At 40.4% G+C, this 18,387-nt stretch overlaps 2 protein-coding genes across 4 annotated transcripts in view; one reads left to right on the forward strand and one right to left on the reverse strand.

Moving 5' to 3' along the window:
- Nucleotides 1-3,400: 3,400 nt before the first annotated feature.
- LOC122559056 (cadherin-related family member 3-like) overlaps nt 3,401-18,387 on the reverse strand; it is a 22,952-nt gene continuing 7,965 nt past the window's right edge. Inside the window, exons 2-5 of the mRNA XM_043708264.1 lie at nt 14,949-14,968; nt 14,817-14,848; nt 13,020-13,068; nt 3,401-3,896 (exon numbers count right to left, since the gene is read on the reverse strand). Coding sequence (XP_043564199.1) covers nt 3,742-3,896; nt 13,020-13,068; nt 14,817-14,848; nt 14,949-14,968 — 256 coding nt within the window. The 3' untranslated portion in view covers nt 3,401-3,741. The remainder of the gene's footprint in view (nt 3,897-13,019; nt 13,069-14,816; nt 14,849-14,948; nt 14,969-18,387) is intronic.
- Nucleotides 10,908-18,387, forward strand: part of LOC122559053 (putative uncharacterized protein C3orf49) — a 115,549-nt gene continuing 108,069 nt past the window's right edge. Inside the window, exon 1 of one of the 3 annotated variants that reach the window (XM_043708258.1) lies at nt 10,908-10,972. The gene's annotated coding sequence lies outside the window, so the exon portion shown is untranslated. The remainder of the gene's footprint in view (nt 10,973-18,387) is intronic. The other 2 variants (XM_043708260.1, XM_043708261.1) reach the window with 2 other exon arrangements.

Here is an 18,387-nt window from a genome sequence, read left to right on the forward strand (position 1 = left end):
TTCCAATTGTTTTTTAGATTACTTACAGTGTGGAAACAGGCCCTTCGGCCCACCAAGTCCACACTGACCCACCGAAGAGCAACCGACCTAGACCCATTCCTCTACACCCAACACTATGGACAATTTATCATGGCCAATTCACCCAACCTGCACATTTTTGGACTGTGGGAGGAAACCGAAGCACCCGGAGGAAACCCATGCAGACACTGGGAGAATGTGCAAACTCCACACAGACAGTTGCCTGAGGCGGGAATTGAACCCAGCTCTCTGGCACTGTGAGGCAGCACTGCTAACCACTGTGCCACCCTGCCGCCCAAATTCTGTTTCAGAGAGGTCGGTAAATGGGGTCCAAATCCATATGTTTGTTAATGGAGTTCTGGTTTGAATGCCAAGGACATTACGAATTCCTGTGCATGCCGTTGTTTAGCCTGTCCCAGGATGGATGCATTGTCCCGGTTGAACTAGAATCCCTCTTCATTTGTGCAGATACTAGTTGGTCATTTTTTTGGTGGCTGATTGGTGCTCATGTATCCCTGTGGCTAGCTTCCTGCCCATTTGTCTAATGTAATGTTTGTTACAGTCCTTGCAGGATATTTTGTATATGATGTCCATTCTGCTGGTTGTTCGTATGGGGTTCTTTAAGTTCATCAGGAGCTGTGTCAGTGTGGTGGTAGGTTTGTGGGTTACCATGATGCCTAAGGGCTGGAGTAGTCTGGTCACCATCTCCAAAATGTCTTTAATATATGGCAGGGTGGCTAGAGTCTCTGGGCATGTTGTGTCTTCTGGTTTAGGTCTGTTGTGCATGAATTGGTGGACTGCGTTTATCGGGTACCTGTTGTTCCTGAATAAGTTGTACAGGTGTTTTTCCTCGGCTTCTTGTTGTTCCTGGGTGCTGCAGTGTGTTGTGGCTCATTTAAACAATGTCCTGATGCAGCTCCATTTGTGGGTGTTGGGATGCTTGCTCCTGTAGTTGAGTATCTGGTCTGTGTGTGGCTTTCCTGTAGATGCTGGTCTGCAGCTCTCCATTGGCTTTTCATTCTACTGTGACATCTCAGAAGGGTAGTCTGCTGTTGCTCTCTTCCTCTTTGGTGAACTTTATGCTGGTAAGGATGTTGCTTATGTGTTTGTGAGTTTATTCTAATTTGTTGTGTTTCGTGCTGACAAAGATGTCATCCACTTAGCAGACCCAAAGCTTAGGCTGGATCACGGGAAGGGCTGTTCGTTCCAACCTCTATATAACTGCTTCTGCTAAGAGTCCTGATATTGATGATCTCACAGGCGCTCCATTGATTTGTTTGTAGGTCTTGTCATTGAAGGTGAAGTGGGTTGTGAGGCACTAGTTTGAGGATACTGGCCATGCTAATGGAGTTGGTGCTGTCAGGCATTTGTGTCCTTGGTTCATCTAGCAGTGAGGCCAGTGTTTCTTTGGCAAGGGTGATGTTTATTTATGTGAATAGGGCCGTCACTTCAGATGAAACCATGACCTCATCATCCTCTACCTTGGTGTCTTTGATGATGTTAACAAATTCCTGGGTGGAATGGGTTGAATTTCTACTAGGTGTTTCAGTTTACGTTGTAGTTCCTTTGTTATTCTGTATGTCAGTGTACTGGGAAGTGAAACTATGGGTCTGACAGGTGCCCCTTGTTTATATACCTTCAGCAATCTATACAAACAGGGTGTGTTGGATCCTTCAGGTTTCATTCTTTGGAGGTCTGTCTTGTTAATTTCACTTGTCTTGTGCAGTTTCCTCAGAGTGGCTGTAATGCAGTTTTCTAACTGTGGAGTCAGGTCCATCGTCACCTCTTGGTAGGTATTGGTATCTGTGAGTAGTGTATTTGCTTTTTCAATGTATTGTGTTCTGTTCGGAATGATGGTCATGCGTCGTTTGTCTGCTGATAGGCTTACAATATTTCTATCTTTTCTGAGTCCTTCCAGAACTTTCCTTTACAGTGTGTTGAGGGTGTTCCCTTCTTTCTTTCTCCTTAGTGTTGGTGCTATTGTCTGTCTGATGACCTGCTGGATTTCTCCTGTATGTCTGTTGCCTTTCAGGGTGGATTCCAGTGATGCTAGGGAGTCCTTTTTGTCTGCATCCTTGTGGTTGATGTTCAACCTTCGTATGAGGACAGCTTTGTCCGTGTATATGAGTGGTCAGTCAGACAGGTTCTTTATCCAAGTCTCTGAATTGTACAGATTATTGCTGTGTGTAAGCTTGGCCAGTTATTCTTTTAGTGCTAGTCTTTTCTTTGCAACAGACTCCCCTTCCTAGATGTCACAGTAGAACAGAAAGCCAATGGAGAGCTGCAGACCAGCGTCCACAGGAAAGCCACACACAGATACTCAACTACAGGAGCAAGCATCCCAACACCCACAAACAGAGCTGCATCGGGACATTATTTAAATGAGCTATAACACGCTGCAGCACCTAGGAGCTACAACAAGCTGAGGAAAAACACCTGTATAACGTATTCAGGAACAATGGGCACCCGGTAGGCACAGTCCACCGATTCCTGCATAACAGACCTAAACAAGAAGTCACAGCACACCCAGAGACTCTAGCCACACTACCAAACCTCAAAGACATCTCAGAGATGACGACCAGACTACTCCAGCCCCTAGACATCATGGTAGCCCACAAACCTACCATCACACTGAAACTGCTTCTGATAAATTTATAGGACCCCATACCAACAACCAGTAGAATGAATGTTATATACAAAGTAGCCGCAGGGACTGCAACACAACTTACATTGGACAAATGGGCAGGAAGCTAGCCACCAGGAGACATGACCACCAATTAACCACCAAAAGACATGACCAACTATCACTAGTACCATACAGACAGACGAAGAGGGACATCAGTTCAACCGGGACAATACATCCATCCTAGTACTGGCTAAACTAAGGCACGCAAGGGAATTCCTCTAGGCCTGACATTCAAACCAGACTTCCATCAACAAACACATCAATTTGAACCCCATTTACCAATCTCTCAGAAACAGAATTGGAAATATCACCTACCACAACAAACCAAGACAGACAAAAACACAACAGGACAGAACATCAACACTTCACCAGAGTCTCACTGATGATGTTACCTAGCATGGTGACAAAACATCTGAGAACAAATCTAATAGCTCTGTGAACGAACTTACAACCTGAGTTCAATTAAATTGATTTTTTGGGATATGAAATATTGAGTTCCAAAGGCGCCGATCCAAAGAACACATTTAAGTAAAATTTCTACCACAATCTTTGGTAAAAAGGAAAGGAATTTGAATGGTTAATAGTGGATCCAACAAAGCACAAGTTTTATAAATGACTCATACTGTAATTGAGTTTAATCGAGGCAATTAAATTGTTTTTATTATTTATTCATTAAACTTTCATTATTTTCCTCCTTAAAAACATTTTAAATATTAACTTTGTGATTAATTCAAAGCGGTCTTTTACATTCCCATGAAATTCTAATGTGTTTAGTGTATTATCATAAAGCATTTTGTGGATTGAAGATTAAAGTTTTATGCACTCTATGCATTCATTGGCTATAGATCACAGATAAATCTAATGATAATCACATTTCAAAATCCATTTTTCCTCTAATTAAAAATATATCATTGAACAAAATGTAATATGTACTTCTAATTCCAATTATACATTGTTCAACAGAATTGTGCAGATTGTACAATTGAACAAATATTGACTAACTAAAAAGGTACACATCTATTTAAAATGTTCCTTTCTTATTTCTTGAAATCATTCAGTTTTTTTGGTGACTGAGGTTTCGTAGGCTCAGCTTTTTCTGTCACTATGTTCATGTTTGCCTCCTGTAACTTATTTGCTTCCTTCCACTTCCTTGCTCCTGTTTTACTGTTGTATTCATACCACCTCCCTGTAACTGAATTAAACACATTGATTATTTGCACTGGAGACATCATTACTTAGGTATTAAAGCACGGATAGAATAAAATCTGAATTAATACTCAGTAGTTCTGTGAACTGCCGATTAAAAATAAGTAAAACCTCAAAATTTGCAGTCCACTGAAGATGCATTTGAGCTAGTTCATTAATCCCAGAAGGAATTTACAATTGGTCTTGCTGGGTGAAATGGCTTTAATTTTTAAAATTAATTTGAATTTGATCCCTACACATTTTTTTCTGAAGTGAAATGAATGGAGGTGAGATGGGTGATGAATCATGGGAGCAGTTACTCTTTAATTAGTGATTTGTTTTTGCTGCATTGGAAAGTAGCTGTAAAAAGATAGCAAAAACTATCCCCTTCTTGATGCTAATTTGAATATTTTGTTGGAAGAGGTATGGTTGAGGATGGTAATCATATTTGAAGCTGACCTTTCAGTCAAATAAAATATTATAAATGATAGGAAGCAGCTGTAAATAAAATTGTCAGACATTAAGATCACTGTGATAATATTACCTACATTTGACACCTCACATTAAGCCTATCTCCACAATTTGTAAGCCACAAGCACCTAGCTGGAAACAAGGTCTAACATTAACCATGGAACATGAGAGGAAATAGCAGAAACACCAGTATCTTTGACATATGCATATTCCAATGCATAATACTTAATGTTGAAGGTTCAAACGTCAGACATAATTGACACTGCTGTATCCAATTAAAATAAAATTTAAAACTGCATTTTTATTGCAGCCCTTAACGTCCTTAGGACATCCCAAAGTTCTTCACTCATAAGGCATACTTAGAAAGTGTAGTCTTTCTAAGTGTGGTCTTTCAAAGAGTACTTAGAAAGATTTTGGTTATTATTCACCCATTCATCAGATAGGAACATTACAGAAAAGACCAGCTTTTATTACCCATACGCAATTAACTTTGAGAAAGTGACGCTTGTCTTTAATAATTTAATTGGTCTATTTGTGTTTATGTAAGTCTGTTCAGTAATCTGTGTATACAGTACTCATTTGTTGAAGCCTGCAGATGGATCTAGAGTGTGAAGTAACTGACACTCTCAGAAAGCTCTAGAAATGGGCCTGGATTCTGGGTTGAGACCATGTGCAAGATTATCTGCTTCATGAGCTGATGAGAATAATGGCTAGCATGATGAACTAATCAGCAAAAAATTCTCACAGTCGAGACAAACTTGAGGAATTAGTTCCTCTCGCCTTGCATGCCCCCTCATTAGAGAGGGAGGAATTAATTAATCAGGGAGGTATTATGAATTCAAGAGGAATTCAAGGGGGAATTGGATGATTATTTGAATAAAAACAAGCATGCAAGGAAAAGAGAAAAAGCAGGAGATTGGCATTGGGTAGTGATGTCCATTCAACCAGTTGGTGCAGGCACAATGGGCTGAATAGCTATCTTCTACACCATGACACATTCTATGATTTCTGACATTCTCCTCAATCAATTTGCTTGCCATTAGGTGATGAGAAGTCAACCTGTATTCATTTGCATCGTATTAATTACTCAAGTTGCTAGAATTGACATTTGGCAATTAATTTCTACCCAATAGCGATACTCAATGCTTTAGAAAATTGACTGCACGAAGCAGGTGTTTGATTTGATTTGATTTTCAGCCTCCAGTCCAGGCAAGTTCTTTGCTTTGGCTGCCTCTAGCTAAACATTGTCCAAGCTCATTACCTTCACATTTGCCATAAGCTCCACTCTACAACTACAGTAAGTATGTTGAAGGGAACCAAGACACAATGTGGCCCTGGTCCATCACAGAACCTGCCGGAAAACAGCAATGCACCGATTTTTGCTTCAAAATGGCAGCTTAGTGCAAAGAATCAGGCAACAGAATGTGTCTGAGAGTTCACCAAGTAAGAGGGCAAGGCAATAGCTTGTGGCAGGAAAAAACAGTGAAGCATCAATGTGAAACAGAGGGTATGTGTTACTGCTTCAATGCCAAGGTGGTGCAAGTGCCTGCAGCAAATGTGATAAACACAGTGTATATATATATATATATATATGAAGGACATGGTACTGTGTAAATGCGTAAGGAGAGGCATGCTTAGTCAGGTGAGGGGAATCCTGTCAATCAGGAAATACCACCAGCTGGTTCTGGGGCTGGACCATTTCTAATCTGGGGGTTGGCCATGGTCAATCAAATGGTGGGTCCAGTTCAAGTCTAGGCATCAGTGCCATTTCAAAACAGGGGCAGGGCAGTGGTCAGTCCCGAAACTCATTCAAAATCATTCATGGCCTTGCTTATCTGGTATGAGGGGCATCTTGTAAATTCAGTTTGGGGATCAACCATAATCAGTCTGGGATGTCCTGCAACGTGTGCTGAGGATGGATCATAGTTATTATGCGAGTGTGTTATACATTAACTGACAATTTATAGGGTTTGTTTATAGTGCACTGAGGCTACGGAAAGTTCATGTGTAGACTGACCTGGTGTAATGACTGCTTGAGGAAATGGTACTGTCATTGGAAGCAACTGAATGTAGTTGGATGGAATCGAGCAGAATAAAGGAGAGGAATGGATGGCTTATCATATGGGGAGTGTTTGAGGACTCTGGGTCTGTATTCGATAGAGTTTAGAAGGATGAGGGGGCATCTGACTGAAGCTTACAGATTGCTGAGAGACCTGGATAGAGTGGATGTGGAAAAGATTTTTCCCCACTAGCAGGTATGTCCTGTACACAAAAAGCAGGACAAATCTAACCCAGCCAATTACCAGCCAATCAGTCTACTCTCCATCATCAGTAAAGTGATGGAAGAGAGCCCGGGTGTCCTTGGAGAAGGAGCACGCGGTGTCCACCAACACCCTGGAGTTGTTCAGGGAGAGATGGGCGCCGCAAGGAGTGGAGTGCATTATTTCCCCCTCCAACTCTATTTTGATTTAATCCCTACCCTCCCCTTCACTGTTTGATCATACAACGTTGCCCTTTTGTGAAGGGCACTGCTTGTCACTGGCCACTTGGGTGTTTTCCTATCTTCCTGGTGGTGTAAATTGAATAAAGATTCATGCACCTTGTGTCTCCCACTGTGTCTCACACCTGCACAAAAAGAAAAAAAGAGAAAAAGAAATAAAAAAGAAAAAAAAGAGAGAAAAAAAACAAAACCTTCAAAGGTTTTAAAAAAAGAAAAAAAAAAGTAATGGAAGGGGTCATCAACAGTGCTATCAAGCAGCACCTGCTCAGCAACAACCTGCTCAGCGACACCCAGTTTGGGTTTCGCCCGGGTCACTCAGCTCCTGATCTCATTACAGCCTTGGTTCAAACATGGACAAAAGAGCTGAATTTCAGAGGTGAGGTAAAAGTGACAGTCCTTGACATCAAGGCCGCATTTGACTGCATATGGCATCAAGGAGCCCTGGCAAAACTGGAATCAATGGCTATCAGGAGCAAACGCTCCACTAGTTAGAATCATACCTGGCACAAAGGAAGATGGTTGTGGTTGTGGATGGTCAGTCATCTCAGTTGCAGGACATCCCTGCAGGAGTCCCTCAAAGTAGTGTCCTAGGCCCAACAATCTTCAGCTGCTTCATCAACGACCTTCCTTCTGTCATAAGGTCAGAAGTGGGGGTGTTCGTCGATGATTGTACAGTGTTCAGCACCATTCATGACTCCACAGATACTGAAGTAGTCCATGCTCAAATGCAACAAGATCCGGACAATATTCAGGCTTGGGCCGACAAGTAGCAAATAACTTTCACACCACACAAATACCAGACAATGACTATCACCAATAAGAGACAATCTAACCACCGCCCCATGATAGTCAATGGTATCGCCATCACTGAATCCCTCATTGTCAACATCCTTGGGATTACCATTGTCCAGACATTCAACTGGACTCACCACAGAAACACAGTGGCTACAAAAGTACGTCAGAGACTAGGGATACTACGGCGAGTAACTCGCCTCCTGACACCCCAAAGTCTATCCACCATCTATAATGCACAGGTCTGGAGGGTGATGCTGACTTGCTTGGATGGGTGCAGCTCCAACAACATTCAAGAAGCTTGAAACCATCCAGGACAAAGCAACCCACTTGATTGGCACCACATCTACAAACATTCAATCCCCCCACCACCGGTGCTCAGTAGCAATAGTGTGTACTATCTACAAGATGCACTGCAGAAATTCACCAAAGATCCTTAGATAACACATTCCAAACCCACAATGACTTTCACCTAGAAGGATAAAGGCAGCAGGTACTTGGGAACACCACCACCTTGCAAGTTCCCCTCCAAGCCACTCACAGCTCTGACTTAGAAATATACCACTGTTCCTTCACAGTCATTGGGTCAAAATCCTGGAATTCCCTCCCTCCCAGCATTGTGGGTCAACCCACAGCAAGTGGACTGCAGCAATTCAAGAAGGCAGCTCACCACCACCTTCTCAAGGGCAAAGAGGGATGTGCTATCAATGCTGGCCACCCAGTGACACCTAACAAATAATAACAAAAGGAAAGGAGAGATCAGGACCTAAAGGCACAGCATCAGAGTGAAGGGAGGAGCCTTTAGACTGAGGAGAGAAGGAATTTCTTCAGGTAGGTGATGAGGAATCCGTGGAACTCATTGCTGCAGAAGGCTTTGGAGGCCAAGTCATTGAGTGCATTTAAGACAGAAATAAATAGGTTCTTGATGAGTAAGGAGATCGAAGGTTACATGGAGAAGGCAGGAAAATGGGGTTGAGAAACATATCAGCGATAATCAAATGGCGGAGCAGACTTGATGGGACAAATGGCCTAATTCTGCTCTTATATCATAGTTTTATGGTCTCATGATTGCAAAGGGGGATCAAAGAAAGCCATGGTCACTTCCACCTAAATTTGGGGAGAGTGCAGAGCCAACAAATGCATGAGACCTCAATAATACTTGACTCCCACAGTCAAATGGGAACATTGATCATAAGATAAAGCAGCTCAACTAAAACAGTTGGGTAGGTGACAGCTCAATGGATAAAAGCCGTACAGTAGGCAAGGTGCCGAATATGTAAGGATGTTGTGGGTCACAGGGGGAGCCTGCAACCCTCTGCAGCAAAGACATATTGATTCAAAGATCAATTGTGTAATGAGCTTCCAACATTAACAAGGCAGCACATAGTGGGGGAAGGGTAAGGCATGTCTTTTTTTGAAAGGGGTAGAGTTGATGATTAGAATGCAAGGTCAACTGAGCGGCTACTTCAGCAATCAGCATTTCAGTGATTACTGAATTCTAACCATCTGCCTTCAAATCCATGTTAAGCAGCACTTCAATATTTGTCGTGCAGTGATACTGTCCCTAACACTAGGCTAGGAGATCTATCTTCAATTCCAACCTTCCCAAAAAGTGTATCAGAACATGTCAAAATTGATTAAAAATCTGACCCCATATCATGAAGTACTGAGGGAGGGAACACTGTGGCCATTGCCTGTGCATTCTTTCACTTATGAGCTCTTAATGAAATAGTAAGACTACGGTGGACACTGTGCAAGTGAATATCTATAAAGTGCACATTATATACAACGATTGAACATTCAGAGACCCTGGCCTAATTGAACCCCTCAAGTGTGGGGTCAGCCTCCTTTGCCTCAGCTGCCACCTAGAATTATAGGTCCCTATAGTGTGGAAGCAGACCATTTGGCCCATTGAGTCCACAATGACCCTCTAAAAACCATCCCACACAGACCCACCTTCTCACCTACCCAATTCCTGTAATCTTGCATTTCCCATGGCTAATCCACCTAGCCTGCACATCCCTGGACATTATGGGGACAATTTGGCATGGCCAATCCATTAAATCTGCACATCCGCGGACTGTGGAAGCATCCGGAGGAAACCTAGACAGATACAGAGAGATTGTGCAAACTCCACACAGAGAGTCACATGAAGGTAGAATTGAACCTGGGTCCCTGCCCTCTGAGACAGCAATGATAACCACTCAGCCACTGTGCCACCCATCAGTGGGGTGACTGGCAGAGAGGAGGTGGTGAGTCAAGGAAATTCTGGTGTCTCCAGCCATGAAAAAGTTGGGGTGCCTGTCTGTTTCTCCTCCTCCCTATTAGTGCCTGCTATACCACTCTGTCCCCTTGAGAAGTAGGAGCACCTGGAGTGAGCTGAACCCAAGGCTACAGCAATGGAGGTCTGATCTGAGCAACATTCCAATTATAATTTAAAGGTGGACATTATATTTGAATTAAATAGCCAAAGCATGACCACAATTGCTATTGGGTACAGAGGAGTTAAAGCTGTCATTCATTACCAAAGCTTTTAAATGAAATGAGAATATCAGGTGGAATTCAAGTTGCTTCATAGTGAGCAGACTAGGATATTTTGAGGACAGTGATTGTTAGAGTACTTTTCTTTTACCTAGTTAAAAATCACACAACACCAGGTTATAGTCCAACAGGTTTAATTGGAAGCACATTAGCTTTCAGAGCGACGCTCCTTCATCAGGTGACTATCATCTGATGAAGGAGCATCGCTCCGAAAGCTAGTGTGCTTCCAATTAAACCTGTTGGACTATAACCTGGTGTTGTGTGATTTTTAACTTTGTACACCCCAGTCCAACACCGGCATCTCCAAATCATTTCTTTTACCTGTGAGTGATATAGAGCATCCACCTCATCAAGTTGATCAAATAGAAACACAAACTCCAATTTGTAGATCTAATTACAGACCTAAAAAAACTTTAGATCTCAAAAATGAGTTCTGTACTTGGGGAAAACAGACAAGTTGATTTCTAAGAAAAGGGTTGATGTTTATATGTTTGTTGCTTTGGATGGATGATTCAATTCAAACAAGGTCTTTAGTTAAAAAGGGGAAAAAATGTTAATGATTTATTTGACCTGCGTTTGATTATGGTAGGCTGTTCACTGAACTGTGTTCCCTGTACTTAACTTTTCAAAGATAAATCAGATGCAAAACATACACAGCACCCTGGCAAAAACAAAGCAGTGGTGATGAGAAACTCTCAGATATAGCAAAGCCATTTCAGAGATCAGTTTAAAGTCAATCACAATGCTATGGTATTGGTGACACATCAAGTTCAGACCAGGTAAGGGCAACAGACTTTCTTCCTAAAGATATTAATGAACTGTCGTTCAATGGTTATTTTTATTGATATTAGTTTGTTATTTACTGCAAATTTTTAGTTAACTAATTGAACATTTTAAATTCTTTTTCTGTTGTATCAGAACATGAAGTTATATATCTGAATCATAGTCCAGGTGGCATAGCCACTATTGCAGATAGATATCAATTAGGTAGTGAAGTTAACAAGCACAGTAGTAAAATTTCAAATTTAATTTACAACATTGAAACCAATTATGTTTGCAATAAATTGCATTGGAAGGCTTGGACTAAATCAATATTCAGGCCACATTTACAGCAAGCCAGCTCCCAGCATGATCTGGCTGTTCATACTGAGCTAGAAATTTGTGAGGGTGAGAAAATCAATTGTTCTGATGCTTCCTAATGCTTACCTAAACTCATAAAGTGGATGCCTAAGATTGGGTGAGATATTAAAATGCCTGTGATGATTTGATCACGTTAGTATGGCTACTGTCTTAGTGAAACATGCACTCTACAATTACGGCACCTTTAGTTTTGGACAACTAACAATGTTCTCAAATAGCTGAACTCAGAAGTCCTGGAAGTGTTATATAAGGTATTTGCTCTAAATGAATGAATGTAGAAAATACATCAGTTCCACCCAACCTAATAAAATCTCAGTCTTTGGATGGAGTAGCATGAGTCATGTGCAAGGTCCCAAGGAAGGCTTAAATAACAATCCTGCTTGTTGATATATGTTAGAAACGAAAATCGCTTCTCAATAATCGCTCTAGACAAATTCAGGAAAACAAAGTTTTATTAACAAGTCAAGTCTGCAGAGTTGGGCACCCTTGAAGAAAAGGCACGCCGAGGCTTACAAAGTCTCCCATTATATACAGTACAAGTCCCTCCTCTCCTTGGCTCTAACAAGCCATGAGGTTCACATTCTTAAAACATCATTATTCTTATCACAAAGTCTGCAACAAATGGCTCCAGAGTCTCTAAAGTTGTTGTTTTTCTCACCCTGTAGTCTTATCAGTCAAAGACTTCAATCTGTAACAGATGTCTCTCGAGTCGTTTCCCTATCCTGGAGTCTTATCAGTCAAGGACTCATCCTTCCCTGCCTGTGTTAATGGTTTCATCAATCAAGGGCCTGTTTGTTTTTACTCTGCTCACAAATTGTCAGCATTCTGCACAATTTAAACTATTCTACTTTTGAGTATATAAAATGTTCTAGAAAAGAAACAAAGGTTTTGTCTTTTATTATAGATCAGTCTGTGGTCCAGGCACATCTTAAAGTTTAAACCGAAATTACCTCTCACAATATATATTGATATTTGCACTGGTGCCATGCTAGTTAAAGTTAATGGTGTCTATTGTTATTGTGTGAAATATACCTCTTCTTGTTAAAACTCTATAGTGGTCTATCCATTACAACTAATAATTGGATAGGCCTTTAGAGCCGGCACCGAAAGGAAATTTTTCTGCAGTAAACTACTCCAACCACAAATCACTACTTGTAATGAGAAGATACAGGGTGTATGTCAACATTTGCAGGTATACCTGGGATTATTCACTGGAGGCAATGCGTACAGAGTTAGATTTGGAATCACGATCACAGGGTGCAACTTTTGTGAACTTATTAAATTGTAACAATTACTTATCCCACACTGTAAAAATCTCTCCTTTCCAATTACTGCCCTTCCTCGCCCCACAAAAAGTAAGTCCTCATCATTGCAGAGTGAAAAACAACCTGTAGGTATGTCCACAGACACTATTTCTGCCATTGTTTTTCTGATCAGCCATAATAAAGTACAATCATATGCAGTGGTTAGTGAGTATACCACAATGCAGTTTGCTTTCCTTTTCCCAGATATTCTACGACAGAAATCACTCTAGCAGATGCTAGAAAGCTCAAAATTGGAAGTTGTGAATTTAATTGTGAGGCTGTGGCTACTAAATCATCCAGCAGAGCTGATAACCTATATTATCTGTATAAATAAATAAACGGACTTGTCTCTATCCATTGGAAAAATATCATCATACATTACCTGGATCAACAGCTTGTCCATTGAAGACAGTATCATACTTAGTTACCTCCTGTGGGGAAAGGGCAATTATGTGTAAGTCAAATTGATGGTGTTTAGTCATATTCAAATGTTGGTAATATTTATTTGCTTGTATACGCTTTAATTATGTAGTCCCATTCAATCTTTGCAATAAAGATATAAATCAGAGTTCCACGTATGCTGTTTAAATATATGCAGAGTTGCGATCATCAGTTTCCAGCTGCTGGAGAAATTTCTAATGTTAGAACAGAGTTGACAAGATAACAATCTCTTTTCTACATTAAGAACATAAAGGCAGTGGTTTAAAAAGTCGTTTCCGCATTTTAGCTTTGTGAGGCCAACTCTGCCAGGTAGTCTTCTTGTCAACACCCATTGCTAATTGCTGAGAAATTATTTGGTATTGTGCGAATGTGAAAGACTTAACTGCCACAGCAGTGCCAACCATGCAGGTTAATGGGAATAAACTCCACTTCAACCCTACCCTGGTAGTTGCTGGGAATATTTTGATCACTGCAAAAGATCACCTTTTAGCATATACATAACGTCCTCCAGCAAAATTTATGAACTTCAAATTTTGCCTTTTTGCTTGCTTAACACTAACAGAAAATATGATCAGTTATGTAATAATATTATCTTAATGGGTGGTACAGTGAATCAGTGGTTAGCACAGCTGCCTCGTGGCAACAGCGACGTCGGTTTGACTCCAGCCCATGTGACCATGTGTGGAGTTTGCACATCTATGAGGGTTTCCATCAGGTGCTCCACTTTTGTCTCATTGTCCAAAGATGTGCAGGTTAGGTGGATTGGCCATGCTAAATTACAAGGGATGTGTAGGCAAGATGGATTAGCCATGGTAAATGTGGGGTTATGGGCTGGGTCTGGGTGGGATCTCTCAGAGGGTCGATATGGACTAGTGGGCAAAATGGCCTCTTTCTGCACCGTAGGGCTTCTATGACTTCTAATATTAGACTCAAAACAAAGTTCCCTCTAATCCTACCTAACAGTGCGCTTTAGTAACTAACCTCAGATCTTATTCTACCAGACCAGTGTAGAGTCATTGTCATAGAAATTTTACAGCATGAAGAAAGGCCCTTCTAACATTTTGTCTGCACTCATCATCAGGTGTCTATCATTGTAATCCCATTTTCTAAAAATTGCCACATGACCTTGTACATCATGATATTTCAAGTGCTCATCTAAATAATTCTGACATGTCTTAACGTTTCCCACCTCACCCACCCTTATGGCAGTAAGGTAAGCACTAAATTCTGGATGAAAAAAATGTCTTTGCAAATCCACAATAAACTTCCTGCTCCTTATTTTAAAATTTTAACTATTTCAAAATTCCTGTCCCATCCTTGGGGTCTTTCTGAATAACATTGCTGATCAAGGATTGTTCAGGAGTGTTGAAGAGGAGATTTGTTGGACTCAAATGCAGTTGCTTGAGGTAAAAGGAAAGGCAGAATATCTCCATGCTCCCATTTCCAGCTTTTCATTTCATGATCTTCTTTTTGTGAATTAATATGTTGCAGAACATTTCACTGCATTACTTTCCACCTATAAGGGCTGACTTTATAAAACCACATTCCTAGTGGGAATGCAGGGACTACTCTGAGCACATCAAGATTAATTCTACTCAATAGAGAGAAATTTATGACAAGCTTTGCTGTGATTACTGTATATTAGTTCCTCACAAATCAGTGACCCTGCCAGCAACATAATTTAGTAAAATCACCCCTTCCATAAAATATTTTGCTGAGCTGGAAATTTAATACTTACCGTTACAACTTCTAGCTTTTCTTCATTAGGTTCTATGTTTAAAAAGAGAACAAGTTTACAAAAAAATCGCTATTAATTAGATTCATTTTTATTGTGAATTCAGGGTTTATTTTAATCAGACACAATACTCACCTGGAATGTCAATCTTGACTCTACAAATGCAATAAGACAGAGAAAGTTAATTAAAAGGGAATCATCACAAAACTATCAAGCTATTTTAGTTTAGTTATATATATTTTCTTCAAGTAAACCACAAAAAATGCAAGTCAAAAATTGATTACTGATGGAGATTTTTAAAAATGGGTGAGATTTCATTAGCACCTTTTCTTGGGAGCTACTGTTGTGTTATGCCTCATGGTTAATACTTCAGTCTGCCTTTCAGACACCTGCTCATTATATCATCTCCCTATTACAGCATGTGACCTGAGGATATAAAGTTTCACACTTCATTTTGCCTCAGATCACTTGAAGCATTACACTGACTTGGAAATGTGCTCCTCTTTTATAAATTAATAGTTTGGTATTAGACCAGATACTTCCATGACCAAAAAATGCAATGGTTCTCCATAATATTTAGTTTTAACGAGTACCTGTTGGATTCTTTAAAACTAAAACATGCATGTCCAGTTTATTAAGTTAGGGGAGATTGCAAACATGACTATATCAGGTAAAGCACCTTGTTGGAAGCAAACTCACACCAGCCAAATAAAACATTACCCAGGAGTTCCCACACATTTGTACGCCAAATTGTATGCAATGCCACATTGATGCAGGCACTGGTGCAAAAGTAGTGAATGCTAAAAGTGATGCCATTTTGGAGGTCAATTCTCCAATCAAGATTTGCTCATAACACTGCAGAATGAACGCAAGTTCAGGAACATGATGGATCCAACAATAGTGCTTATTATAAGCAATAACTTACAGATTAGTACTGGTTAGCCTCTTCCAGTTGTTGTAACAATTTTACAAGTATTTACAAGTGTTATATGTGTTTTGTGCCTTCTATTCATTTCTATTCAGTGTTCATTTTCATCAGAGCCACAGTGAGGCTACTGACTTTTTGCTTCTTCCCTGGCTTTCTCCAAGCCTCCCTTATTAATTTCTCAATGTTATCCACCATCTGATTAATTCTTCTCCCTCCCCTGTTTTAACTATTGACTTCTCCATTAATTGATATCAGGGAAGCTGTAGTTTGGGATTTGTGCAGGCCATTCAGGAATGACAAAAACGTAAGGAAAAGTGGAGGGATGGCTCTGTCCTTTAATGATGGCATTTGCATAATAGAGAGGGATGACCTGAGTTCAGGAAACCATGATATTGAAAGAATTTGGATGAAATGAGAAATGATAAAGGCAAGACGTTACTTGTGGGAGTGCTGTTCAGGCTCCCTAACAGTCCATACACAATAGGGTAGAGCAGAAAGGGAGAAATAATGAGAGCTTGTTAGATAATCATTCGGGGATTTTAATCTATGTACCCACTGGAAAAGTCAAATAGGCAAAGATAGCTTAGATGAAGAATTCACAGAATATTTTCAGGATACTTACTGAGAACAGCATGTTCTGGAGCTGACCAGAGAGCAGACAATTCTAAACCTGATATTATGCAGTGAGATCGGATCAAATAACAATCTCACAGTCAAAGTGGCCTTTGGTAGCAGCGATCATAATATGACTAATTTTTTAGTTTGAGGAAGAAAGGAGTGGGTCTCTTGATTGAGAGCAGACAATTCTAAACCTGATATTATGCAGTGAGATCGGATCAAATAACAATCTCACAGTCAAAGTGGCCTTTGGTAGCAGCGATCATAATATGACTAATTTTTTAGTTTGAGGAAGAAAGGAGTGGGTCTCTTGATTACCTTTTAAAATTTAAATAACAGCAACTATGAGGGCATAAAAGCAGTCTGGCTAACGTGAATTGGTAACTTATGTTAAAGGATAGATTAATAGAGAGGCATGCTAGATATTTAATAGGATATTTCAGAACACACAACATAAATAAATTCCAATAAGTAAAACAAATTCCAAAGAGCAGACCTACCATCTGTAGTTAACTTAAATTTTAAAGATAACATTAAAATTTTAAAACATCATATAATTGTGTAAAAGTAGAGTGATAGAATGAGAAGTTGATAGATCAAGTCCATCTTGTGCTATTTAAAGTTAAGGATTTTGGGGCAAAGTGATAATTTTTCTACATCTGGACCAGAAGACTCAAGTTCACGTCAACATGTTGGTCTTCCGGAACAAGAGGTTGGCCTCGATCAAGTGGTGCAGATTGGCATATTTCAGGACTACGCACGGAGGGATACACTAATGCTTGGGGCAGCTGCCACCAAGGTGCAATGGGGAAAGACCACTCTCTGAGGTCTTCCTGCTGAAGGTAAATGGGCTTCCATTCAGTTATCAGTCCTTCCTAATGTCTCAATGTATGTAAATCTTGATAAGAGAAGTCTTTGGTTTTTGATAGAGTCAAAAACCAATGTTTTGTTTGCTTCTTTGATATGAAACTGTACAAAACAGAACTGCATTTGTACCTATGCATCTACAAAGATATTTTTCATAAATAAAGTATATTTTTGAAATAAAAAAAGACACAAGTTCAAGTCCCACCTGCTCCAGAGATGTGTCATAACATCTCTAAATGGGGTTGGTTACAAACAACTATCATTGTGTAACGACAAGCTGCAAGTCATGAGATTGCGCAGAATTTAAAATCTGCAAGTAATGACGAAAAAAATGAATAAGGAGAGAAAAAATGGAGAATGAGATAAAGGTAGCCAGAATATGGTGAGAATTTCTGTAAGTATTGTGAGTGCTAACAAAGTGAGCGGTGAACTGTAAGCAAAAGGAACAGAAGCGAGGGGTGAGTTATTTGGCCACTAGAGCCTGCTCCACCTTTCAATAGGATTATGGCTGATTTGGCGCTCCACTTTCCTGCAATTTTCCTGTAACTCTTGATTCCCCTCCTGATCAAGAATCTACATATCTCAGCGTTAAATATACCCAAGGACTCTTCCCCCGCAGCTCTCTGTGGCAAGGAGATCCAAAGACTCACCCAATCCTCTGAGAGAAGGAATTCCCCTTCATTTCAGTCTTAAATTGGTGCTCCTTTATCCTGAGACTATGCCCCTTGGTCCTAGACTGTCCCATAAGGGGAAATATCCTCTCAGCATTTACCCCGTCAGATTTTGATATGTTTCAATGAGATCAATGAGATATGAAATGTTGTACAGAAAGATGGAGATTCCAAAAGGTCCACCAATTCTATGCCAGCCCTTTGCAGAAATGCCAAACAGAAACTCAAGAAACAGCACAATCCCTTACTACAATAGGCTTTCTGGCTGGCTTTACAACACATTGTGCATACAACAGTGTTCTTCTAGAGGGATGTTTCATCAAATTGCTCATCTGAGTTCTTTACAGCAGAATTCGAGGATAAAATATCACCCTCCATGAACCAGCATGTCTGCTAACCTTGTCCACAGTTGAAAACGATATGTGCCCTATTCTCTAAGATAAGCCCAGCGTTAGTAAATCAGTCGGTGTCTGAGATTGTGAAATTCAGT

This window comes from Chiloscyllium plagiosum, chromosome 18, assembly GCF_004010195.1.
Source record: "Chiloscyllium plagiosum isolate BGI_BamShark_2017 chromosome 18, ASM401019v2, whole genome shotgun sequence".
Classification (NCBI taxonomy): Eukaryota; Metazoa; Chordata; class Chondrichthyes; order Orectolobiformes; family Hemiscylliidae; genus Chiloscyllium; species Chiloscyllium plagiosum.